Raw genomic sequence first — 23372 nt, 5'->3', positions numbered from 1 at the left:
ATGAAAGTTTACCAAGCAATCAAATTTGCAAATACAATAATGAGCAACACTGTAAATCTTTAACTCATTTGACATGAACAAGGATGACATAAAAGCTATTTAGGCAACATTGGCAGAACTTTCTTCCACCAGTTTATACTCCTTGGTGCTTTTATAGTTTTAAGTGGAATCATGATGAGCTAGTCTGAAGTTCTGTCAGGAAAGAAATTTTAGCTATAAAAGTACGCAATAATGCTAGCTTTTATGCTCAACACACCACATAAAATAGGAAAGATTTAAGATTCCCTTTATGAAAAAAGGTATGGCATTCAGATCTTAAGGGGTTCAAGGACAAAATAAAGGTTATCTGGCTGTATCAGTTTTGGCCCATCTAAACACACACCACTGGGGCTTCTAAGGAAAGTACAGAAAGGGTCCAGCTACTGTGGTTGGAGGTAAAATAATTTATATCATGCTACTTTAAAATGTCATCACTCAAATATTAAAAAAATCAAATAACGAGTCCACAGGAGCCAGGGAAAATCAGAATGAGGATTCACCACCAGCTAACCTCCTCCAGTTCTACTCTTGTGACTCAGCCTCCGAGAGGGTTTACTGAACCTGTACAGGCGTGCACATCATAAAGCACCAATTACAGAAGCAACTTGTAACACATTGGTCCCTAACTCCACTGCATGTGAGGAAATTAACATCAATATAGTGAGGTTGTACAATGATCCCACAACTCAGAAACCTGAGAAACAATGAAAATGCTTATACCCAAAATGACACATTTAATGTGCGTGTGTGTGTGCATGTGTACATATAAAAAAAACCCGTAACTTGCTAAATGTGAATCCTAAATTTAAACCAAAATCATGTCAATGTCTCCCCATTAAGTCTAGGAAAGTTTCAAGGTCACAAAACTAATCCATCTTCAATGAAAAGGAAATCTTTGGCTTCATGTTAAATATTCCTTCCAAGACTTGGCAGGTAAGTCTGCTACACTCATGTACCCTTTAAGAGAGGGTGTGAGACCCAGTCTTAGATAAAACAAATGTAAAGCATGAAAGCAAGCCAAACATTCATCTTGTAAGTGACTTTCGAGAAGAGAAGGAAAGGGGAAAGGGACGAAAAACTGATCCATTTAAGAATTTAAATTATTTAATCGCTTTTTATTATTTGACCTACCATTACGACAATCTAGAACAAAAAGAACAGCATATATTAGCGCACACAGTATAATTAGACTAGTAACCAGGAAACAATACAGAATGGTCCTTTGGCCGTCTACACTTTCTAGAGCAGCAGATCTCATAAATTCACTCCCCAAATCCAGAAGTAACTTCTATCCCGAATACCAACTAAGATAAATTATGCCAATTGTAACTTCTCACACATACTTAAATTGCACAAAAATAAAGCTTGAAATGTGGTAATGTTTAACTTAGACTTATCTTCAAATGTCTAAGAGTAAAAACTACAAAAGGGGATAAACAGCAAGCCAAATAATTTGAATAAAACTCATTTAGAAAGTAGTATATGTATCTAAATATACACGAACATGATTATATACATAGAAGAAAATGCACTCTTACTGCATTCTATATAATTCACTTAAGTACATTTTTGGCATTTAAACAAAGATCAAATCAAGCTTTAAGCTAATAACATAACTTTTATTTTCAATTTTTTAAATATAAAAAGGTAGCCAAACACAAAGATAAGTACAAATCAGAAAACATTCATTCAGTATAGAGAATTATGGAAATTAAAAAATTTGTACTAGGGTAGGTTTCTACCCCACACTAAAAAGTTAAATAGAACTTCTTTCCCAGATTTCTACTCCAAAGTCAGTAACAACCTAAAAACATTGCCAATCTATGAAAAAAAAAACCTACCATGACCAATTTTACCGATTACTGGGAAAGGATAGGAGAGGATTATTCATCAAAACCACCCTCACACAGATGGAAAATGCTTACAGCCACTCCCAAATAAAACCCTACATCCAATATAAATCACAATGAAAACTAAAGTGCCTACATTACAGAACTGGGAAACTTTGTTTAAAAAAAAATTAACATAAACCAATGCATGTATCATTGGAATAATGTAACACAAGGCTGGAAAATACTGAAATACAGTTAAGACTCAAAACACTAGTTTAAAAAAAAAAAAAAAAAAGTTTGCCTGAGGAAGAAAGTCTAGACAGGACAGCAGGGCCCAACAAATACAACCTTACCCTATCCTACCCCCCAAACCCCCACCCCCAATTCTAGCTGACATAAACATGAAAGAGAAAAGGTTAGGCCAATAAAAAAAAAACATCTTCCCAAATCTCCCAGCATTCAGTTTGCAACACTGTCTCCACCATCAACTCCAAGTTCCTTCCATCTGTTATTTCCAGCAAAGCCAACCTCCTGGAATCAAGGAGATTATCCTGGCATCAACTGAAGGGCTCACATTAGCCACAAGCTCTAAATAAACCAAGAGCAGAACACCAAATTTCAATTCCACTTGTAATGATCAGTATTTGGCACCAGCAGGGTAAGTAAAGGCCTTACCAGAACCTGGGATCTGAGGCAGGTGCAACTACATGGCCAACCAGGAACTGCAGTCTATGATTTGGTTTCAAATTTAAAAGACAAGTAGAAACCTCACCTAAAAATATTTCAGAGCTGGAGAAGAAACATTCATTAAAAGACAAAAGCAAATCAGGCAAATTAGCTTCAGAAGAAAAAAAAAATTCAGGTTAAAAAGAGGAAAATAACACCTGAACCAATCGTATCCATCTGATCATTCACAATAATGGGCATTTCTTTCACCCTTAAACTAATTTAATTACAGGCAGGTGTCTTTCTACTAGTCTAAGATTTTTCTATATCCATTTTTTTTCTAATCCTTAGAAGTTAATGAGAAATCAGTTACTAAAGAAATACAGCATATATGGCCACCATCTAAATATGCTTATATTGGGAAATTATGTCACTTACAAAAAAAAAAATATCTTGTACACCATCACTCTAAGGTAATTCACTGGTGCTGGGATCCGCCCTCACCAACAAGCATGGCACTCACCACCCAGGTTGAACCCTAACACTGCACAGAGAGAAGCAGGGACAGCAAAGTCCATAGAACTCACTCTTTCTATTTATTTGTGATAGCATTCAGTTAATGCTCCAAATTAAAAATGGTGCAATAAAAGCAACTTTTAATATAAAGAGACACGAAGCTGCAGTGCCGGGGGCCGCGGGGCGCTGCACACTGGGAAGACGAAGCAGTCTGCATGAGTGAAGCACGAACTGGGAGAGGAGGAGGGAGGCACAGGCACAGGAGGCACATTTCAGACAGACAGTGATACGAAACTGTTGTACTGCTGGATGTTTCGTTTGAGGATATCTGAGCAGGGGCCAAGGACACGTTCAAACCGAGGCCGGTCCAGCTTGACGCACTTCAAGGGGCCACGTGCCACCACTGTGGCAGCACGAGGGCGGTTCATCAGCAGTGCGATCTCACCTGAAACAAGAGAACAGCAGGTAAGCGCAGGCACAGGCCAACAGCAGCCACTGCCCGCCGGGACAGGAAACTAAAGACGGAGCTCAGGGAGCTAATACAGACTGCACCATTTCTGCACAGCCAGAAAAATTACTGCCCGACAGAAAGGAAGCAACAGGTCAACCTATTAATTGAGTAAAACAACATCATCTCAGAGTATTTTTCTGAGAATAAAAGAGCCAAAAGTCAAAAAACTAAAATTCATCAGGCATGGTGGTACACACCTATGATCCCAACACTCAGGCTGCAGACAGCAAGCTTGAGGCCAGGCCAGGCTATGTAGCGAGAGTTTATTTCAAATAAACTAACAAAGCCGGACGCCAGTGGCTCACACCTGTAATCCTAGCAACTCAGGAGGCTGAGATCTGAGGATTGCAGTTCAAAGCCAGCCCAGGCAGGAAAGTTTGTGAGACTCGTATCTCCAATAACGGCCCCCCCCCGTCCCCCCTCACCCCCCTAGAAAACAGGAAGTGGCGCTGTGGCTCAAAGGGTAGAGCGCTCACCTTGAGCTGAAGAGCACAGGGTCAGCGCCCAAGCCCAGAGTTCAAGCCCCACGACCGACAAAAATAAAAAAATAAACTAACAAAGAAATAGATAAATCTCAGGACAGAAACGGACGACAGCGTCTCACTAAGCGCCAACTTTAAAAACTGCTTTCATTGTGAGGCATTCCAACATACCAAAATAATCAGAAGGCCCCAATCGTCCCACTTCAACAAACTCTTCGTTTTCTGACCGACGCTGTAGCACAGCAGCTGTCCCCTGCAATAAAACCACCAAGAAGCTCAAACTGAAGAACTAATCAGAGTGCCATTTGAAATACCCTTGTCACTTTAGGTACATTGCAAAAAAAAAAAAAAGGGTAAAAGATTCATTGATGGTTATTTCAACTCATCTGAGTTCAGACAATACAAGAAGACTGACATGTCAGCATATAAGCTTTGATTTCCATTTATCAAATGACCCTGGCTAGCAAGGTCAAGTTAAGATACGGTAACAGAATTCCGTCAGGCTGGCAAACTGTAGGCAGTGGGCCAACGCTAGCTCACTGCCTATCTTTGAATTAAATTTTGTGAAAATATTACTCTCATCCACCTACACTTGTCTGGCTGCTTCTACACTATAGCAATTCAGTTTTTGAATCTGCTATTTGGATCTGCCTGGCAGGCAATATTATCTGCTATACATTTCCAGGGATTATAAAGATATAAAACACAGTAACATTTAGAATCTAAACTATTCCCTTTGATCCTTGTTTGCCAAAGAGCCCAAACACATTTTAACAAAGATGGTACAACACAATCTGTCACACCAAATGCCTCAAAGTTGGGAGTTGTTCTTTGTTCTTGCTTTTTTGCTTGCATGCTAAAGAGTAATAGAGTTGGGGGTAACTCAGGATATTGTTATTCGTGTCTGAGGCCCTTGCCAGAATTCTAAGTCAAACCTCTTTTTGTTGTTTTAATTTTAAAATTACAGTGGCTACGCAGAAAAGCCAACAACTGTATTTCACAGTAAAAGCTAATTTTTAAATAAAACTGTCAAGTATTCTTAAAAACTTAAGAAGGACAAATGAGAATGAGACTCCTTTGGTATGGTATATAACGTTGTAAAAAATGGAATTCAGCCAGGGATAGTATCACAGGCTTGTAATCCCAGCTTTTCAGTAGGAAAGACAAAGATCAACATCTGATTAGAAAGCTTCCTCAGAGCCTGAGGCTCTATCTGAAAAACAAACTAAAAGCAAAAGGACTAGGGCATGGCTCAAGTATTGGAGTATTTGCCTTGGAAGCCTAAGGCCCCAGGTTCAATCCCCAGTACCTCAAACAAACAAAAAAAAAAATTCAAATGCAGAATTCTTTACCTCTAAAATAATGAAGAACTCATCCCCTGGCTCTCCCTGCACCACAATCTTCTGTCCATCTTCAAACTGAACTGGCTCCAAGGCATCAGCTACTGTCAGGCGTTCCCACTTGTCCAGAGACTCTGAAAAACAACACTCAAGAGAATTGCTACATGGTTGGTGTTGCTGAAATTTTTAAAACAAAAAGTATACAGAGCCAGGTGCTGGTAGCTCACACCTGTAATCCTAGTCTGGAAGCTGAGACCAGAGAATTATAGCTCAAAGCTAGCCCAGGCAGGAAAATCCCTGAGTTATCTCCAATTAACCACCAGAAAACCAGAAGTGGAGTGGAGTAGCTCAAAGCAAAGAGTGCTAGCCTTGAGCAAAAGGAGCTCGGGACTATGCTCAGGCCCTGAGCTTAAGCCCTACAACCAATCAAAACTAACGTATACAGATTCAGCCACATAGCCAAGCCCATTCAACATTCTGACTAGTGATGTCTTACGGCACTAGCACCTCCATCCGTGTTCAATTACTTCTAGTCTTAGGAGGACTTAGAGCCTCACTTCTAGTATGAGTATTCAGGTTAATTTACACCAACTGTACCCAATAGCAAAGGACTAAAAAAAAAAAAAAAAAAAAAAAAAATTTGACCTCATTAGCTGGGCATGGGTGGCTCATACCTGTGATCCTGCTCAGGAGGATCTCGGTTCAAAGCCAGCCTGAGCTTCCAAGTAACTACTACAAAGCTGGAAATGACACTGTGGCTCAAACTGGTAAAGCATTAGCCTTGAACACAAAAGCCTGACAACAGTGCCCAGGCCCTGAGTTCAAGTCCCAGGACCAGCACAAAAAAAATAAAGGTGATCATTATACTCCTGTAGACATCTATCAACAGTTACAGTACACCATCCACATTTTCCCAAAGGTTCAAAGAAATAACTTAATCTTTCAAAGCCTCCACTGAATTTATTTATATAGACCAACAAGAGGAGCTAGAACTTATTTCTCAAGTTCAAACTAATATTCAAGATGCTTAGTCCAAGTAAGTATTTCAAATGGCAAATGACCAGGGGAAAAAGCCAAATCACTTAATGAAACAATGGCAAAAGATTGCTATTTATAAAAAGCATTAAAAAACAGGTTCTAACAATGTTTGCTAGTCTCCATAACAACACTGTACTATGTCCAATTAGCCTGCTTTACTCTTAAATTTGAACAAGTCCAGCATCTGTCTTTTCAGAGTTTACCAGCATATGATACTAAATTTTCCCACTTTCCAGAAATACTTTCCATCAATGACTAAACAGACACAGAAGTCACTGGAGAAGGATACTCTCAGCCTTTTTATCTCTGTATCTAATTGAGGGGTCTGTCATATGTTAGTAAATTCAAGCATTTTAAAACTACTTTCAATTCTGTCAAACCTTTAATACTGTCAAGTAACAATCCCAGTGTTTTTCATTACTATTAGCAAACAAAATGTAAATCAGTTGAGACAGAATACTATCAAATATAGTAAATTCTTTAATAACTTTAATAATGCTGTGTTAATTTTTCAAAACTTACCTAAAATAGACACCTTACTAAGGAACTCTTCATACATCTTCCTCTTCCTCAGCGTGCTTCCCTATGAACAAAAAATAACAAGTCAAATCCCCATGCAATTTTACACAATGCTATAGAACAATAAGTACCAAGTTCCAAATAAACTAAAAAAAAGAAGAAGAAAAAAAAAAGCCAATGGAACTGGAGATGTAGAGCACCAGCCTAAGTGAAAAAGCTGCGTGACAGCTGGAAGCCCTGGGTTCAAGTCCCAGTACCAGCACACACACAAACAAGTATCAACTTGGTGCTACTACCTCTTCATTTGTAATCATTTTGCTTTATGAGCTCCTGCCCAACTCAGTAAAAAAAAAAAAAAAAAAAGCTTGTACAATGTTCTACAAGGAATGCTGAGTGTATGTATGCCCAAAGGTGGCTCAGAGCCTCACCAAATCATGAAATATCAAACAGGCAAAAGATCAGTTCTCAAAACATTAACCAAAGCAGTGTATGAGACTGTAGCTGTCTAGACTCCAGGTCCAAATATTGCCCCACAGTTTCAATCCCCCACACAGTGAAGTAAAAATAAAAAAACAAAGGAGGGGATATATGAGAATACATGTTCTATAGTCCCAAACATATTCAAGCTGTCTTCTCTACAAAGTTTGTTAAGTTTATCCGTTTGTAATGAACTTTGTTGACATGGTAAATGACCTTAGCCCCACCCCACCCAACAGAAAACCGTATCTACCTACATATATAGAAGTGTATGTGACACATACATACACACACACACACACACACACACACACACACACACACACACACACACACACACACACACACACACACACACACACACCTGCCCTATTTTCAAGTTTCACGTGTGCAAATCTGACCAACTGCAGATTAAAGTGACTCAGTGGTAGAGTGCTTGCCTCGCATGCATGAGGTCCTGGGTTCAATTCCTCAGCACCACGTAAGCAGAAAAAAGCTGGAAATGGCACTGTGGCTCAAGTGGTAGAACACTAGCCTTGAGCTGAAACGCTGAGGGACAGCGCCCAGGCCCAGAGTTCAGACCCCACGACCAGACCCAAAAAAATAAATAAATAAATAAATAAAATGAAATAAAGTTCAAGGGGAAAAAACCGGCCTACTGAACATCTACAGACTTGTTTCTTGTCACTGTTTCCTGAATAATACAACTATTTACATAGTGTTTACTGTGCCTACGTATCAAAAATAATCTAGAGATAATTTAAAGCATATAGAAGAAACGCAATAGTTATATGCATACATTATGCATTTTAGATAAGATACTTAAGCATTTGTGGATCTTGGTATCAGCCGGGGTCTACAGAAATACAGAAACATGGTCTGGGAAGGTGGCTCAGTGGTACAGCGCTTGCCTTGCATGCATGAGGCCCTGGGTTCAATTCCTCAGCACCACATAAGCAAAAAGAAAAAAAGCCGGAAGTGGCGCTGTGGCTCAAGTGGTAGAGCACTAGCCTTGAGCTGAAGAGCTAAGGGACAGCGCCCAGGCCCAGAGTTCAGGCCCCACGACCAGACCCAAAAAAAAAAAAAGACAACAGAAATACAGAAACATTTCTAAGTATACACACACACACAATACGTACTGCATGTATGGATGTATACATACATATATCACAACTGGAAAAAAAATCAAAAGTTTGAATCAGACTTCATATTTCTAAACAGCCAGAAGGGTACTGCAAAAATTTAAGAAAGCCATTCAGACCGGTCAATACATTTAGCTAGGACTTAACCATTCAAAAATACTCTATACGAAGCTCACCAAGTTACAAAGACCAAAATGCTAAACACACACCCAAAACCATGAGTCTTACCATAAGGATCCTTCGGTAGCTGTCTCGGTCAATGCCCCACAGTTTTACATTTGTCTTGGCTTTGACAGTGGCTGCTCTGGGTGTTCCATAAATCAGAGCAAGTTCTCCAAAGCTCCCTCCTTCCCCAACACTAGTTGCCCACTCGTTGTTGACGTACACCTAAAATGAAGAAGTCATCAAATAAATGGTTTCATTTACATATACAAGTATGTCCAAATTGACAAACCTTTGTAAAAAGCCAGAATCTAGAGGGTGTTTTCAAAAATTGTTGACACTATGTTTGCAGAACACAGCAGAACAAAATAGTTACTTGTAACAATGAATTAAATGCCCAACTATCTGACAATGAGGAAAAGTGCTCTGTAGGGATAGATAAGGGGAAACAGGTGCCAAATACTGTACACATGATGTGCACTTGAAGAACTAAGCGTTTTACTAAACTTCCTAAGAATCCTACAAGATCAATGTTATTCTTATCCCCATTTCATTTGTGAACAGGACTCACTGAAAGAGAAAGCTGTGTTAAGTTCGTAGCTAATGGCTAGGTCTAGCTAACTGCCCCTTCCACTGTCTTCTCAACATGCATGCATATCCTATGTCTACAGCACAAGCTGGCAACTGCATGCCTAGCTAGACAAATTACCTTTAAAAACCATCTGTGTCACAAAAATACTTGGTGAAGCTATCGATAGATTCTGACAGGCAAGGGCTGTAAGAGTCCTTCCACAAACACTATAAGGCTTACATGGACTAAATACAAATACATTGCTTTTTAAGATTAATGACATAGTTTTTGCTATTATTAAATCTCTTACATCCATCTCTCCTTGATCAATCACATAGAAGTTATCTCCTTCATCACCTACAAGAGTAAAAAAGTGAGGATCATATTCCAAATGAAAGAAACTGAAACAACCAAATTAGTGTAAAATGACTCAACTCATTTTGTGAAAGAACAGTGTACGTTAACACAGTCTGCAATTTAAAAAAAACATTTTCAATGTGTTTTTAAAGTCATGAAACTGATCACTCTCATAGTCATCTCACATGGGTACAAAGTTGATAACTGCTGTTTCTGTTGCTGACAGAAACACTAGAAACAACAAAACTAGTCAATAGCAAAATATAAGACCACCACAGAAGGATAAAATGCTTAATGAAGACCTATGAAAATGTGAAGAAAAAAAAAGAAAGATGGCTAGGAACGTGGCTTGACGGTAGAGTATTTGCCTAGCATGCATGAAGCCCTGGGTTCAATTCCTCAGGACCATATAAATTTTAAAAGCTGGAAGTTGCGCTGGGGTTCAAGGGGTAGTGCGCCAGCTTTGAGCAAAAAGCAGCTCAGGGACAGTGCCCAGGCCCTGAGTTCATGCCCCAGGACTGGCCAAAAAAAAAAAAAAAGAGATCCAAAAACCTCAGGTTACCATATGTTGTCACAAAACCCCCTGGATAGACTTTATGAAGAATATAGGCATTTTATTTATGAAAGGCTAATAATCAATATAAAGAACAGGGGGTTAAGGCCAGCACAGGGAAAAACGTTCTAGAGACACTATCGCTAAAATAATCGGCAAAAAGGCAGGCTGTAGATGTAGCTAAAAACGGTAGAACATCACCTAGTAAACAAGCCGAATTCAAACCCTAATACCCTAATATCAAAAAAAAGGAAAACCATAAAGGACACACGATGTTGTTCAGATATTGCATGCATTTAAAGACGTAGGCATTTTAACAATTTTTATAAAATTGTGTTAGAAATATCAAACCCATAAGTAGAATGTTTACAGAACATTTAATTAAAAAAGAAAAAACCAACAGTGTAACAGAGGAAAAAGTAGGATCAAAGAAAAACAAGCTCTAATAATAAAGCCCTCCATTCTCCCTGCAGTCCCGTTACACAAAGGAAAACCCTTACCTTGCTGAATAACTGTCTCTCCAGCAATAAACGAAACTGGAAACATGGCATCAAAAATATCACTGAGAGACAGAGAGAGCAAAAAGACCTAGTGTTAGATTTCACGAGCCTCTTCTGAGGATTTCAAGCATTAACTTCAGAATTGAAACCTGCAGACTTTCAGTCCTGATTGCCACTTAGCAAACAATCAAAAGCCCTGCAAGGATGACAGGGGCCTAAGGGTCACAGCTTGGCTGGAAAGAGTATATAATAAAGAAGAACTTCAGCCTACCTTCTCTCGTTATCATCAAGATGTGAAAACAGCACATTCTTTTCGATGGCTTTGGCTAAGGCAGCCATTGTCTTATAATCCTTCGGTATTACCTAAAAAAGAATTCCAAATCAAATGGAAATTATAAACCAAAGATATCTCAGGTCTGTACCCTGCATTTCAATGAAATGTCAAGCCATAAAATGGTATTTACACATGAATATTCTGTATTAAATTTCTCTACAACACATTTGTACTACCTTTGATTCACAAAGTAAAAAACAAATAATGACTAATTAATCCCCTTTACTGAAGCCAGTCCTGTACACAAAACCAGTTCTTGGTTCCTAGTTAACCAAACACCAAAAATCACTTGACCAAGGTCATTATTCTGAGACAAAAGCATTTTTTTTTTTAAAGCAATGATTTTAATTGAGACAAAAGCATTTTTGAAGTCATCTTTTAACAACTGTGACCATATAGTGCTGTTTCATAAGGCCGGATGGGTGCCCAGGATTCTCTTCTCTCTGAAGGACAGAATCTGGCTGCTCCAGATTGGGCAAGGGCAGATTAGGTTAAAGGAAGCCTTCACGATACAAGATTCAAAGTCAAAACCTGAACTACGTAATATCAGAACACTGACACTGAGACTAGAGAGAACAATGTGTACTGCCTGCTTCTTCCACTGAAATACAAATGTGTGCCACTCACCAACCTGCCCTGCAGGTAATCAGGTACAGGGGTACCTTTGGGCACCCCCAGTGCCCAAAGACTGTACTGCAGCCTTTATGCAAAATACTATATGGTCTCACTGAAGAACACCAGATGGCCTGCAGAAGGGTGTCAATAACTGTCTCCCCCTGTCAGACAGCATGGTACCTTTCTAACATAGGAGGCAGCATCCTCCTCCGTGTAGACCTCAGCGCTGATCGCACCACGTCGCCGCCGACCCTTAACCACTGGGTTGGGGGGAGGAGGAGAGATCTCATCCTCCCTGGAGTCCGCACGAGTACCTGCTTTCTGCAGACTCTGAATCTGTTTTGCTTCCTCCTGAAAGAAATGATACGTTTGTAAATTGAGATGACCAGCATGTGAAGTTGGTATTCACATATTCCAATGATAGTAATCTCAAATCATATCAAAATCTCTGCTAGTACCAGAGTAAGTGAAGGACAAAAAAGAAATTCCTAATGAGGAAAAACTGAAGAAATAAAGTACGGAAAGAATGTTCTCAAGATAAGAAAAGGTTATTTTATTAAAAATGTAAATGTCCATGAACGTGAACTGTGGCTCAAGTGGTAAAGCCACCAGCCTTGAACAAAAAGCTCAGGCACAATGCCCAGATCCTGACATCAAGCCTCAGGACCAATGCACATGCACGCACGCACGCACGCGCACACACACGTGCACTCCTTAGATGTCCAGGCAGCTCACATTTGTGACCCCAATTACTTGGGAGGTGGAAAGCATGAGGACTGTGGTTCAAGGACAGCCCAGAAAAAAAAATGAGGACCAGTACCCCCACCATCTCAAGTGTAAGCCAAGTGTGCCTGGGATCCCAGATAAACAGAAAGCTGTAAGTGGAAGGACCCCATTCCAAAGCTGGCAAAAAATCCAAAGGGGCAAAAAGTCCAAAAACTAGAGACCCTACCTCAAGAATGAGTAACAAGGGGCTGGAAAGGTGGCTCAGTGGTAGAGTGCTTGCCTTGCATGCCTGAGGCCCTATGTTCAATTCCTCAGCACCACATAAGCATAAAAGGCCAGAAGTGGCGCTGTGGCTCAAGTGGTAGAGTGCTAGCCTTGAGCTGAAGAGCTGAGGAACAGCACCCAGGCCTAGAGCTCAGGCCCCATGACTAACAAAAAAAAAAGAAAGAAAGAGTAGCAATAGTGTGCTGAAGATGTGGCTCAAGTGGTAGCGCACCGGCCCTAGCAAGCATGGGTCCCTGAGTTCAAACCTTACACACACACACACACACACACACACACACACACACACACACACACACACACACACACACACACACACGTACGCACACACGCACACCCCACACACAAAGTTTCTATTCTAAGAATGTACTGACAGCAATGATTTGTGATACACAAAAGAGCAACTCAAAATTTTGTGTTTGCTACTGCAGAGTTAGCCAAAGAGAAATCCCTATACCCCTAGAATATTTTCTTAAGAACAAACAATTTAGGCACAGAAAAGTGAGGCAAGAATGTCTAGATACTGTGAGTTTCATTAACTGCATAAGCATTTTCTGGGGCTGCCCTGTAGCCACGCCCTATACTAGGCATACAAAACACACAAAAGAGTCCTGAGCTTGCAAACATGCACACGAGCCTGAGCTGGGACCCAGATAAAACTATGAAATGTGTGATGGTCACCAAAAATTCAGTGATATCCAGTGTAAGCAATATTCCTCCAGCACAGCTCATGACACTTTCCTTATAGTCGGGGTTCTACTTGGAAGTCAAAATAAAACTCTGTTTTTAAAACTACTACTTACTGAACCAACTCATACAAAAACTGAGCTCATCTAAACATTCTCCTGCCTGAATCTAGACTCCTAAACCGCCCCCCCCCACCCACCCACCCCTTGGAAAAAAATCCTCTCAGGAAGCAATGAGTTGTCAGGCTAGCATCCATAATCCTAGTATTCAGGAGGATGAGATCTGAAAGATCAAAATTCAAAGCCAACCTGAGCAGAAAAGTTTTCTAGACTAACTCCAAAGTAACTAGCAAAAGGCTAGGCTGGAGTCATGGCTCAAGTGGTAGAACACCAGCCTAGCAAATGTAAGGCCTTGAATATAAAGTCAAGGGCTCAGGAAAGAAAAAAAGAAAACACTACTATCCCCAAGAAAAGTTGTAAAAATGTGTTATTTTCTACTTTCTCAATAACTCAGTCTTCAATTTTTCTAAACCATCTTTCAAATTCTAAATGAATTTAGCATTTCACTTATTTAAACAAACATTTGATTTTAACCTATCTAAGGATATACCCAGAGTTTTCTTTTTTCCTGTATGGTTCTTAGCTCTGCCTTTGGCATCAAGGTAAGTTCAACAATTCTATATTTTATGATTGTGCAAACATATCACAATGAAACTCCCTTTATAAAATAAATAACAAGCTTTCACTTAAAAAGGAATTTTACATATGCAACAAAAGTCTAGAACAATTATTATCAAAGTGCTTTTGTTTCTATTAGAAGAATCCTGCTCAATTTTTATCATTATTATTCTTTACTTCTCTAGAATTTTAATTAAGGAAAAAGACAATGAGAGGGAGACATAGCTCAAGCAGTACAAGGCCCTGAGTTCAAACCTCAGCACTGCAAACTGAAAAAGGGAAAGAGTAAAAACCACAACGAGCAAAGCAAATAAATGAAATAAAAACAGCATTAACATCATAACATAATTATAAATCTATTTGTTTCTTGCCTCAGTAACATTAGTAATTTGCTTCTAGAAATTCATTCTAAGATATTCCATATGTGAAATGATAAACACACCCAAACTATTAAGAAGCTGAGGCAAGAGAATCCTGAGTTTGAGACTAGCCTGGGATCTATATAATAATACCTCATTTTTAAGATAAGAGAATAAAATACTGGAAATGGCCAACGTGATGATAACATGTATCTATACACGTATTAGAATAAGAAGCTCTTTTGCAGAGTTTTCAACCATGTATATAACCTATTGAAAATATACTTTTTTCCCCCAAACAAATCAACAACATTTTCATTCTGGTAGTTCCAACAACTAGCCAGGTTTTCCTATCCCATATTCCTATTCCATATCAACACAGAACTTCAAAACTCAAGTTTCCACCAAGTTTAAAACCTACGAGATGGAGAAAAACATAAATGCTATACTCATTAGCATTTCACACAAATTTCATTTTAAAAAAATGCACAAACGGCATCTCTCACTAGGGACCATATTCATTCTAGCTTACTGAACTGTAAAGATAATTGTGAAGCAACAGAAGCATTCTGATTTGAAGTATCACAGTGAGCCATAAAACAGCAATCTGAACACAACCTCGTGTGCACAACTCAGCCGGGGCCGAGGTCATTTCTACTCTGTCTTTTCACACACTTTATGCTCTCACTCTTAGCAGTCCTCACTCAGTCTCCCTCTTAAGCTGTTTTGCTTCTTTTGTTTTTTGTGGGTTTTTGTTTTTTGTTTTTTTGATCGGTCGTGGGGCTTGAACTCTAGGCTTGGGCGCTGTCCCTACACTCTTCAGCTCAAGGCAAGCGCTCTACCGCTTGAGCCACAGCGCCACTTCCAGTTTTCTAGTGGTTTATTGGAGATAAGAGTCTCAAGGACTTTCCTGCCCGGGCTGGCTTTGAACCGTAATCCTCAGATCTCAGCCTCCTGAGTAGCTAGGATTACAGGCGTGAGCCACCGGCACCTGGCTGTTTTGCTTCTTAAAAACATTTCCCAGATTATTCACTGGCTAATGATGTTCCTGACTCTTGTGCATTTTGTTCTACACTGACTTGTGCTTTATGAGGACACTCTCCTGCCAATTCCTTAACATTGTCACAATTATTTGTTCCCTCCCTGCCCTTGCCATTCTTCTCTGCAGCTGAAGTAAAGCTTTCACCCCAGCTTGAGGTCTGGCCTCACAATTATGCTCTAGTGTGGTCTGGCTTTGCCTGCCTGCCCGCCCATCTTAGACTGCTGTCCTTTCTCTGCCTTGAAAACACCATTCTTTCTCTCTCTCTCTCTCCGTCCCTCCCTCTCCCCTTCCCCTCTTCGTGTGTGTGTGTGTGTGTGTGTGTGTGTGTGTGTGTGTGTGTGTGTGTGTGTGTGTGTGTGTGTGTGTGTGTGTGTGTGTGTGTGTGTGTGTGTGTGTGTGTGTGTGTGTGTGTGTGTGTGTGTGTGTGTGTGTGTGTGTGTGTGTGTGTGTGTGTTGGCTGTTCCTTCCACTTAGCCCCAAAACAAGACACATGAAGACAAGATGGGATGGGCTGGGCCCTGAGGAGCTGATGGTATAATAAGCCCCTGAAATTGGTGGTTACATGTCGCTGTAGTAACAGCTGACTACTATGTTATATGACCACAGCCAAGTTTTAATCCTCCTTGCTGCCTCTGGAAAATGGTGATATTTATCTCTCTGGCACATCTAAAACTGAGTATGCACACATGCGAAGTTCACACAGTACCTGGCCCAAGACACTTGGCTGTAATTCCCCTAATCCACCAGGCAGGCAAGGTTCTCATAAACAGATGCATAAAAGAGGACTCGAATTCCTCTCAGTGGTCTGAATTAAAATACAGAAGTTTTTCAATGGAACAAATATAGAGATTTGGGGGTAAATTTCTTACGGAATAGTTGAAGGTTACAGAAATATAACCTGGGTAATGGGGAAATGGGAAAGGAGCTGATGAAACATGACGGTGTGATTTCAAGCACACAGATTAGCACTTAACATACAAAGGACAGCCTATTACAAAGCTGAAAACTTAATTACTTCCAAGTCTAGGTGTGTATTGTTCATTCTTGGCTAAAAAAGTAGGTTCAAGTGGATAAAGATGTGTAAGTTATCAGAAAAAGTATGTTAAGCTATAGCTTTCTTTGAGAGGGGGCAAAACAAAACACACTTAAGCACAGTGCAAAGAAATATCCTAATAATCACTTATTGCTCTCTACCTTGGTTAGTACTTAACAGTGCTGTGGTAAATGCAGGCTTTGGAACTAATAGCGCACATTCAACACTCCTATAAAAAGACACACACTTCATGTCTCACCAACTTAATCCCCTCATTTGATGATTTCTATTGATGTCCAAAGAAGTAAGATCACCTTACAGTGACCCATTTCAAAACAAGACCTCCAGGAACGCACTTGATTTCAAAACTGCCAACACTCATGGCCAGCACTTCCATTATTTAGAAATTGCTTAAATGAGAAAGGCAGAACTTCGATTACAATTCCAAGACAGCAGGCTATTTTGATAGGGACTGCTTAGCAGTTCTTGGTTTGTTTGTTTTCAATTATTATAACTGTGGTACTAAATATCAATCCTAAAGGTTTTCAAGGAAATAAAAAATACATGCCCACTGAACTTCCCAAACATGGCTTTAAATCTTAGTGTACAGATGCTTTTATTAAAACCATGTGGCTATGACCTATGTGAAATAATGTAAATGTTTGTATCATACAAAATTAGATTATCAAATCTCAAAGAAGTATGTTCCAGTTGGCTCATGATCATTACGAATTACTTCAAAACTCCAACATGCACAAGCAAACTGTAAATATATCCCACTGATTTATAGAATCAATCAAATAAACCACTTGAAACATCTGGTGACCAAAGACTTTCTTTCATTATCTCTTTGAGTGCACTGAAACATTGTCCTAATTTTTTGTTTTTGCTTTGAAAAGTATGTACTATGCACATAGGTCACACTTAACACAGGTGAACAGCAAAGGTTAAAAATTAAATTTTTTCCCAGGGTAAACAAGTCCTAACCAAAAGAATGATATAAAATCTTAGCCACCCAACCTGTATCTCTGTATGTAATCAACTTTTCTATATTCCCACAGTAAAACATTTCCTTAATTCAGAATTTGTGAAATGTCAATTACAAGCCAGAATCGAATGTCTTATTACACTGGTTTTTAAAGGTGGGTAAGTTTCCTACACTTACCTGAAGAAAATCAAGAGTTGCTTTCAAGTACTACAGAATTCTTTTTATTATTTTTTTCCTATCCTAGGGCTTGAACTCAGGGCAGGACACAAAGTCCTGTTCCTGAGCTTTTTTTGCTCAAGACTAGTGCTCTACAACTTGAGCTACCACAGCTCCATTTGTAGCTTTTTGGTGATTAACTGGAAATGAGAGTCTCATGGACTTTCCTGCCTGAGCTAGCTCTGAACCACAATTCTCAGGTCTCGGCCTCCTGAGTAGCAAAGATTGCAGGCTTGAGGTACCAGCACTCAGCAGAATTTGTCATTTCCTACAACTGACGTACTACTTTTGATGGATTCATCTGTCCTAAGAAGTCACTGTTAGACACTAATTGAAACTTGCAAGGAATCATGTTTGGAAATCCTTTATTAGTGAAATCTCACAAAAAGACTCATTTTCTGATTAATTCTATAAACAATTCTTTTTTTTTTGGGGGGGGGGGGAGTCTGGTTGTGGGGCCTGAACTCTGGGCCTGGGTGCTATCCCTCAGCTCTTCAGCTCAAGGCTAGCACTCTACCAGCAGAGCCACAGCGCCACTTCCGGCTTTTTTCTTTTTGCTTATGTGGTGCTGAGGACTCGAACCCAGGGCCTCAGGCATGCAAGGCAAGCGCTCTACCATTGAGCCACCTTCCCAGCCCCTCTATACACAATTCTTAAATGGCTACAAGTGCCTTAATTGCATTTCTAATTTAAATTTGTTTTACACTTATTTGGGGCAGAATTCCTTTTCTCCTAAAAGACTTAGTTGGCAACACTCTAGGGCATTAAAATTAGTAACTGTCCCATCCTCTCCCCAAATTATCTTTACCTTCTCCAACCTCTCGAAGTATTCCCTAAGGAACGCCATGGGTCTCTCTGGACGCGCAGTACACAACTGCACAATCGAGTCTTTGAGCAGAGCCTGAATGTTGTGCTTCTGGACATAAAGCTCACACTCTCGGAGACTGCGCTCCTCCTCACTGGCCGCAGTATTGCCAGACGCCATGGTTCTCTGCAGAAAAAGTGCATTAAAGGCTTAGAGAAACTAGGAAGCACAAACATAAATTCGGTTTTTGACTTATTAAATTCACTAGACAACAAATTCATAGGTATTTCCTCCCACCCCCCCCCCACTAAATTTCATTTTTATCTGTTCTTGTTTTGTTTGTGCCAGTACTGGGGCTTGAACTCAGGGCCTGGATCCATTAGCTTTATCCATTCAGTTTACGTCTTGAGCCCAGCCTCCACTAGCAGCTTTTTGATGGGTAACTGGAGATAAAAAGTGGCATGGGCTTTGCTACCTGAGCTCCCTTCAAATCACAGTCCTTAGATCTCAGTCTCCTGAGCAAGAGCAGCCACCAGCACTGGGCCCTGAAACGCGGTGTTTAAAAGCAGGGACGTGAGGACTAGGGTATAAAATGTGTGTAATTTTCACTCTTCCAAATACATATTTCATTTAGCTCCTGCTGTAGGATCTGAGCTCTGTAAGTACAAACAAGAGAGGACTATCCTCAGCTCCAGTGGAGGAAGAAAGGAGCCACTCCTGCAGGGGCAGGCTGCTGTGGAGTCAGGCCCTCTGGGAATTTCATTCAGTTCTCTTAGAAAAAAAAAAGTGACATGGGAAGTGTGTAAATAGTAGACAGGACAGAGAAAGTGCACATAAGTCAACTCTACGTGAGAGCAAGGAAGGACTGAGCCCACAGAGATTCCCCTGTGGAGCTCCTCTCCCATGGGTGTGTCCTAGTGTCACTCAGCAAACCACTACAGCAAAGGCACTGATAGCCAACTGTCACTTGTAATCAAACATTTCTGAAACACAAACAGAACCTACACTATCTTTTTTTTGGGGGGTGGGTAGGGGGAAAACTGGTCCTGGGACTCAAAACACAGCACCTGAGCACTGTCCCTGAGTCTCTTTGTGCTCAAGGCTAGTGTTGTACCACTTGAGCCACATCACCACTGCTAGCTTTTTCTGAGTACCTTATTGGAGATAAAAGCCTAACGGACTTTCTTGCCCAAGCTGGCTTGGAACTGCAATTGTCAAATCTCAGTCTCTTGAGTAGCTAGGATTACAGGTGTGAGCCACCAGCACCCAGCTTTCTACTACCTTTTAAAAACAACCTTTTATTCTGGAATCTTTTACCAGACTTCAGCCTTAAATGATAATATATTTACCTGTGGTAAAAGGGAAATTCCTTCGTACAGGATGTGTGTGTGTGTGTGTGTGTGTGTGTGTGTGTGTGTGTGTGTGTGTGTGTGTGTGTGTGTGTGTGTGTGTGTGTGTGTGTGTGTGTGTGTGTGTGTGTGTGTGTGTGTGTGTGTGTGTGTGTTTGATCCCTATCAAATAAACTACAAATGATTTGGGCAGAAAACTGTCAAAAGTATTTTCTTCACCTGGACAGTAGGTATGTTAAAACATGAAAATTTCAAGCCTGCACCATGATTCCACAGATGAAGTGATGAATGGTGAACTGATCTGGGTCCAAACTACCTTGATGTCAAGTAAATTAAAAATTATAGTAAGCAACTAACCTTTCCCTAAAGGTAAAAACTACTTAACAGTCATCCATACTGTTTTCCCTTCAATTCCTAATTACTAAGCAATTAAGAGTGAGAGATGAGTTCCCCTCTCCATAGCAACTAAATTCAATACTGATCACTTTCAAATTATAATGCACACAAAACCACTAGGATAAAACTATAAATTAAAAAAGAAACAATGCTCCAGTAAAAGCTATTCATTCTACAGTTCTACACTTACTCATTCTGTTTTGACAACTTTCATGATAAAGGTCAATAGCAAACAGAGTAATTAACAGACCATGAGAAAGTTGTGGCTACAGGCTTATAAATTTGAAACCACAGAAAAAGAATCTTGCTGGTACTTGAGAAATAAAACACTAAACAGCAAGTTGTTTACTGTAAGATTTATACTGGCCACTTTTCCAGGTCAGGCAATCACATGAAACGAAAAATCCACTTCGGTAGAATTCCCCACATTGCAAATAATATTGAAGGCCATCACAAACAATGATGAATCAGACCTTTTATGCTTCAAAGCACCATTTCAGAAATATCAAAATATGTATTCGGCTGACCAGAGAACACATTCTAAAACCAGGTCTTTAGTAAAGATGGACGAACTGGGCGTAAGAGATGAAAAGGTGGTTGGGTTGTTGTTTCTTAAGCAGATGTACAACTACATTTTTTTAAATGGGATTTTTGTTTAAAGCCAATGCATTACCAGACCAGAAACAACAAAGATTCCCCAAGATGAATCCAAGCATCCTGTGAATGCCTAAACAACGCCTCAACAACCAAATGTCACTGGCCTTAATATTTTTAATCGAATGTTCCTGAATTCATCCTACATTTGGAGTTTAGAAACCCAACGAGTTAGCTGGGCCCACCCCCAGCCCCAGGTGATTAACCACTTCCATAAACTGCCGCGGCAAGGGCTTCATGCATAAGAAACCCCACCGGAGACCTCCTTCGGGAAATTCGGCTGTGATTTAAAAACAAACAAACAAACAAAAAAAGAATCCAAATTCCCTTTAGGGCCGCATGCCCGGAAGGCTGCTCGAAGAACGGCGGGGGCCTCGGGGTCGTCGTCCGGAAGGACGGAGCCCGGCTGTACGCACCGACTCCGGGGGCCCGGGTCGGGGGCCCCCGGCCGGCCGGCCCCGCCCGGGCTCGGAGCCGCGGGGGTTAACGGGCCCGGCGTTATCTTCGAGGGGAAGGACAGCGATGTGCCCTTCACTTCGGCCACGGTCATGACCACGAAAGGCACGAGCCGCCGCCCCTCACCCGACGCCCGTCCGTCGCCAGGCCGCAGGCGGCGAGCGAAAAGGGGGAAGAAACGCATTCGATCGGGAGAGGAAGGGAAGGGGGGCCGGGGAGGCGCGCGGAGGGCGGGGGGGGGGGGGTGGCAGGCCCTCCCTCCGGGGTGGGGGTGGGGGGAACACCGGCCGCGGGGCGGACGGTTCCCGGCGTAGGAGATCGGCCACAACCCGGGCGGCGACCGGGACCGAGAGTCTGAAAAATGGGAGACCCAGAAGCGGCGGCCGCCGTCCTTCAGGAAGCGGGGCGCGGCCGGAGGCGGCGGGGGCGGCCGGACGCCGAGGGCCGCGGCCCGGAGGCCGGGGGTGGGGCGGCGGGAAGCCCCTCGGCCGGGCGCCGCCGCCGGCCGCCTGGCGGGGGATGGGGGGGAGGAGGAGGGGTCTCGGGGTGCCGCTTCCGAGACGGGGGGGGGGGGGGGGGCGCGGCCCGGGGCGCGAGGCCGGCAGCAGGCCCCGGGGAGGGGCAGGGGGTGCGGCCGTCCTCCTGCAAATCGCTCCCCGTGACGCCATCTTGGATCGGTGCGGCGCCCCCAGACGGACGGCGGGGTGACGAAGCTCCCGGTAGCGGGGAGGGGGGAACCCCCCCGGCAGGACCCACTCACCGGAGACGGGTGGCGGGGACCGCGGGGACTGGCGGGTGGGACGCTGCGGCGGGACCGAGCTTCCTCCGGAGCTTTGCTCGCGGCCCCGCTCCACTCGGCGACAGCGGCTCGGCGGCGGCTCCACCGGAAACGACCCGGCCGCAGCCAATCAGCGGCCGGCTGGTGACGTCAATGCGCCTCGCTTTGGCCAGAGCCGTTGCCTAGACAACCTTAAAGGCGCCGGGGCTCCGCTCTACCTCCCCTTGCCCCTCCCCCCCCCCCCCCCCCGCACACAGTGGTCGTCGGGAGACCCTAGCCCCGCATCTCCCCGGCATCCTTCTCCGGCCACGGCCCTCGTCCCCAGCCCTTTCCTCCCACCGCCTCCTCCCCGACTCTCTACCCCGATTCTCGCCTCCCTCCCTCCACCTGCCCCCTCCGACCTGTCTGTCCAGGTGTCTCCTGGCTCCCCCTCCGCGGTGGTCTTCGTGAGGTCCCCTCTTCTCCGGCTCCCCTCCGTTCCCCTCGCCTCTCTCCTCTCCCGCTTCAGCCTCCACCCCGCCCCCTGCGTCTCGGCTTTTTCTCCCTCCCGTCAGCCCCGCCCCCGGCCGGCCCACGTGGGGCGTCTCGGATGTCAGGTGGGCGACCCCGCCCCGGGCCCGGGCCTGCGGGGGAGATCCCGGGGTGTGCGGGCCGGCGGACCCCCCCTCCCACGCCGTCCCACACTCCCTCCCACTGTTCCCCCTTCCCCCCCCGTCCATCCCCCTCCCACACACCCACCACCGCCCTCCCCGCCGGCTGCGCATCCTGTCGGGGACCCGCGGTCCAGGAAATCCGACCCCGGCCGAGTCCCTACCCGGCCCCGCCGACTGCTCTCCGAGGCCTGGCCAGTCACTGTAAGACACTGGAAAGGACTGTCAGGGTCCAGGAGGAGGGTCTGAGATCTTCTAGAACCTAAAACCCCTTCCATCATCGATGTCTGATCCTGACATGGTGAGGAGTGCAAAGGGTGTACTTTGATCCTGAGACCAAGCAAGAAACCTCAGCTGTCAAGCCAAACCCATGCTAAACTGGGGAAATTCTCTACTCCAGCGACCCACCCCACCCCACCCATAGAGTCTCTGCTAATGAATCGGGGTGGGAGGGGGGAAAGCAGAGGAGATTTTAGACTTAAAAAGTCGACAGATGAGTACAGTGGGCCCTTTGAAAATACTGATGCTCATGGAGCCCTTCCAGTGGAATCCTAAATAGTTCTAAGGGAGGGTGTGTGTGTGTGTGTATGTGTGTGTGCGCGCGTGTGCGCGTGTGCATG

The 23372-nt window shown here is 42.9% G+C and overlaps 1 protein-coding gene across 2 annotated transcripts; it reads right to left on the bottom strand.

Moving 5' to 3' along the window:
• Positions 1–1133: 1133 nt before the first annotated feature.
• On the bottom strand, positions 1134–22605 carry Prkar1a (protein kinase cAMP-dependent type I regulatory subunit alpha). Of its 2 annotated transcripts, none has more exons than XM_069993157.1 (11): positions 22504–22605; positions 18473–18655; positions 11835–12005; positions 10977–11068; positions 10706–10767; positions 9606–9652; positions 8791–8949; positions 6947–7007; positions 5399–5520; positions 4218–4299; positions 1134–3498 (listed from the first exon to the last, which is right to left on the bottom strand). In XM_069993157.1, the coding sequence occupies exons 2-11, from the start codon at positions 18647–18649 to the stop codon at positions 3326–3328; spliced, it is 1146 nt and encodes a 381-aa protein (XP_069849258.1). In that variant the 5' UTR covers positions 18650–18655; positions 22504–22605; the 3' UTR covers positions 1134–3325. The 2 variants fall into 2 exon arrangements, with proteins under 2 accessions (XP_069849258.1, XP_069849257.1); XM_069993156.1 differs by lacking the exon at positions 22504–22605 and adding an exon at positions 22085–22224.
• Between the last annotated feature and the right edge of the window lie 767 nt (positions 22606–23372).

The sequence above is a fragment of the Dipodomys merriami genome, unplaced genomic scaffold, assembly GCF_024711535.1.
Source record: "Dipodomys merriami isolate MVZ:Mamm:240054 unplaced genomic scaffold, mDipMer1.0.p SCAF_42, whole genome shotgun sequence".
Taxonomy (NCBI): domain Eukaryota; kingdom Metazoa; phylum Chordata; class Mammalia; order Rodentia; family Heteromyidae; genus Dipodomys; species Dipodomys merriami.
The sequence above is the reverse complement of the archived record's forward strand: the minus strand, read 5'-3'. Positions and strand labels throughout refer to the sequence as shown.

Excerpts from the sequence above, each read along its gene's own strand:
- Prkar1a (XM_069993157.1), bottom strand. The coding sequence starts at position 18,649 with ATGGCGTCTGGCAATACTGCGGCCAGTGAGGAGGAGCGCAGTCTCCGA. Across the intron at positions 10,768-10,976 it reads CTTGATGATAACGAGAGAAG|TGATATTTTTGATGCCATGT; the intron begins GTAGGCTGAAGT and ends TCTGTCTCTCAG. Across the intron at positions 8,950-9,605 it reads TTGATCAAGGAGAGATGGAT|GTGTACGTCAACAACGAGTG; the intron begins GTAAGAGATTTA and ends TCTTCATTTTAG.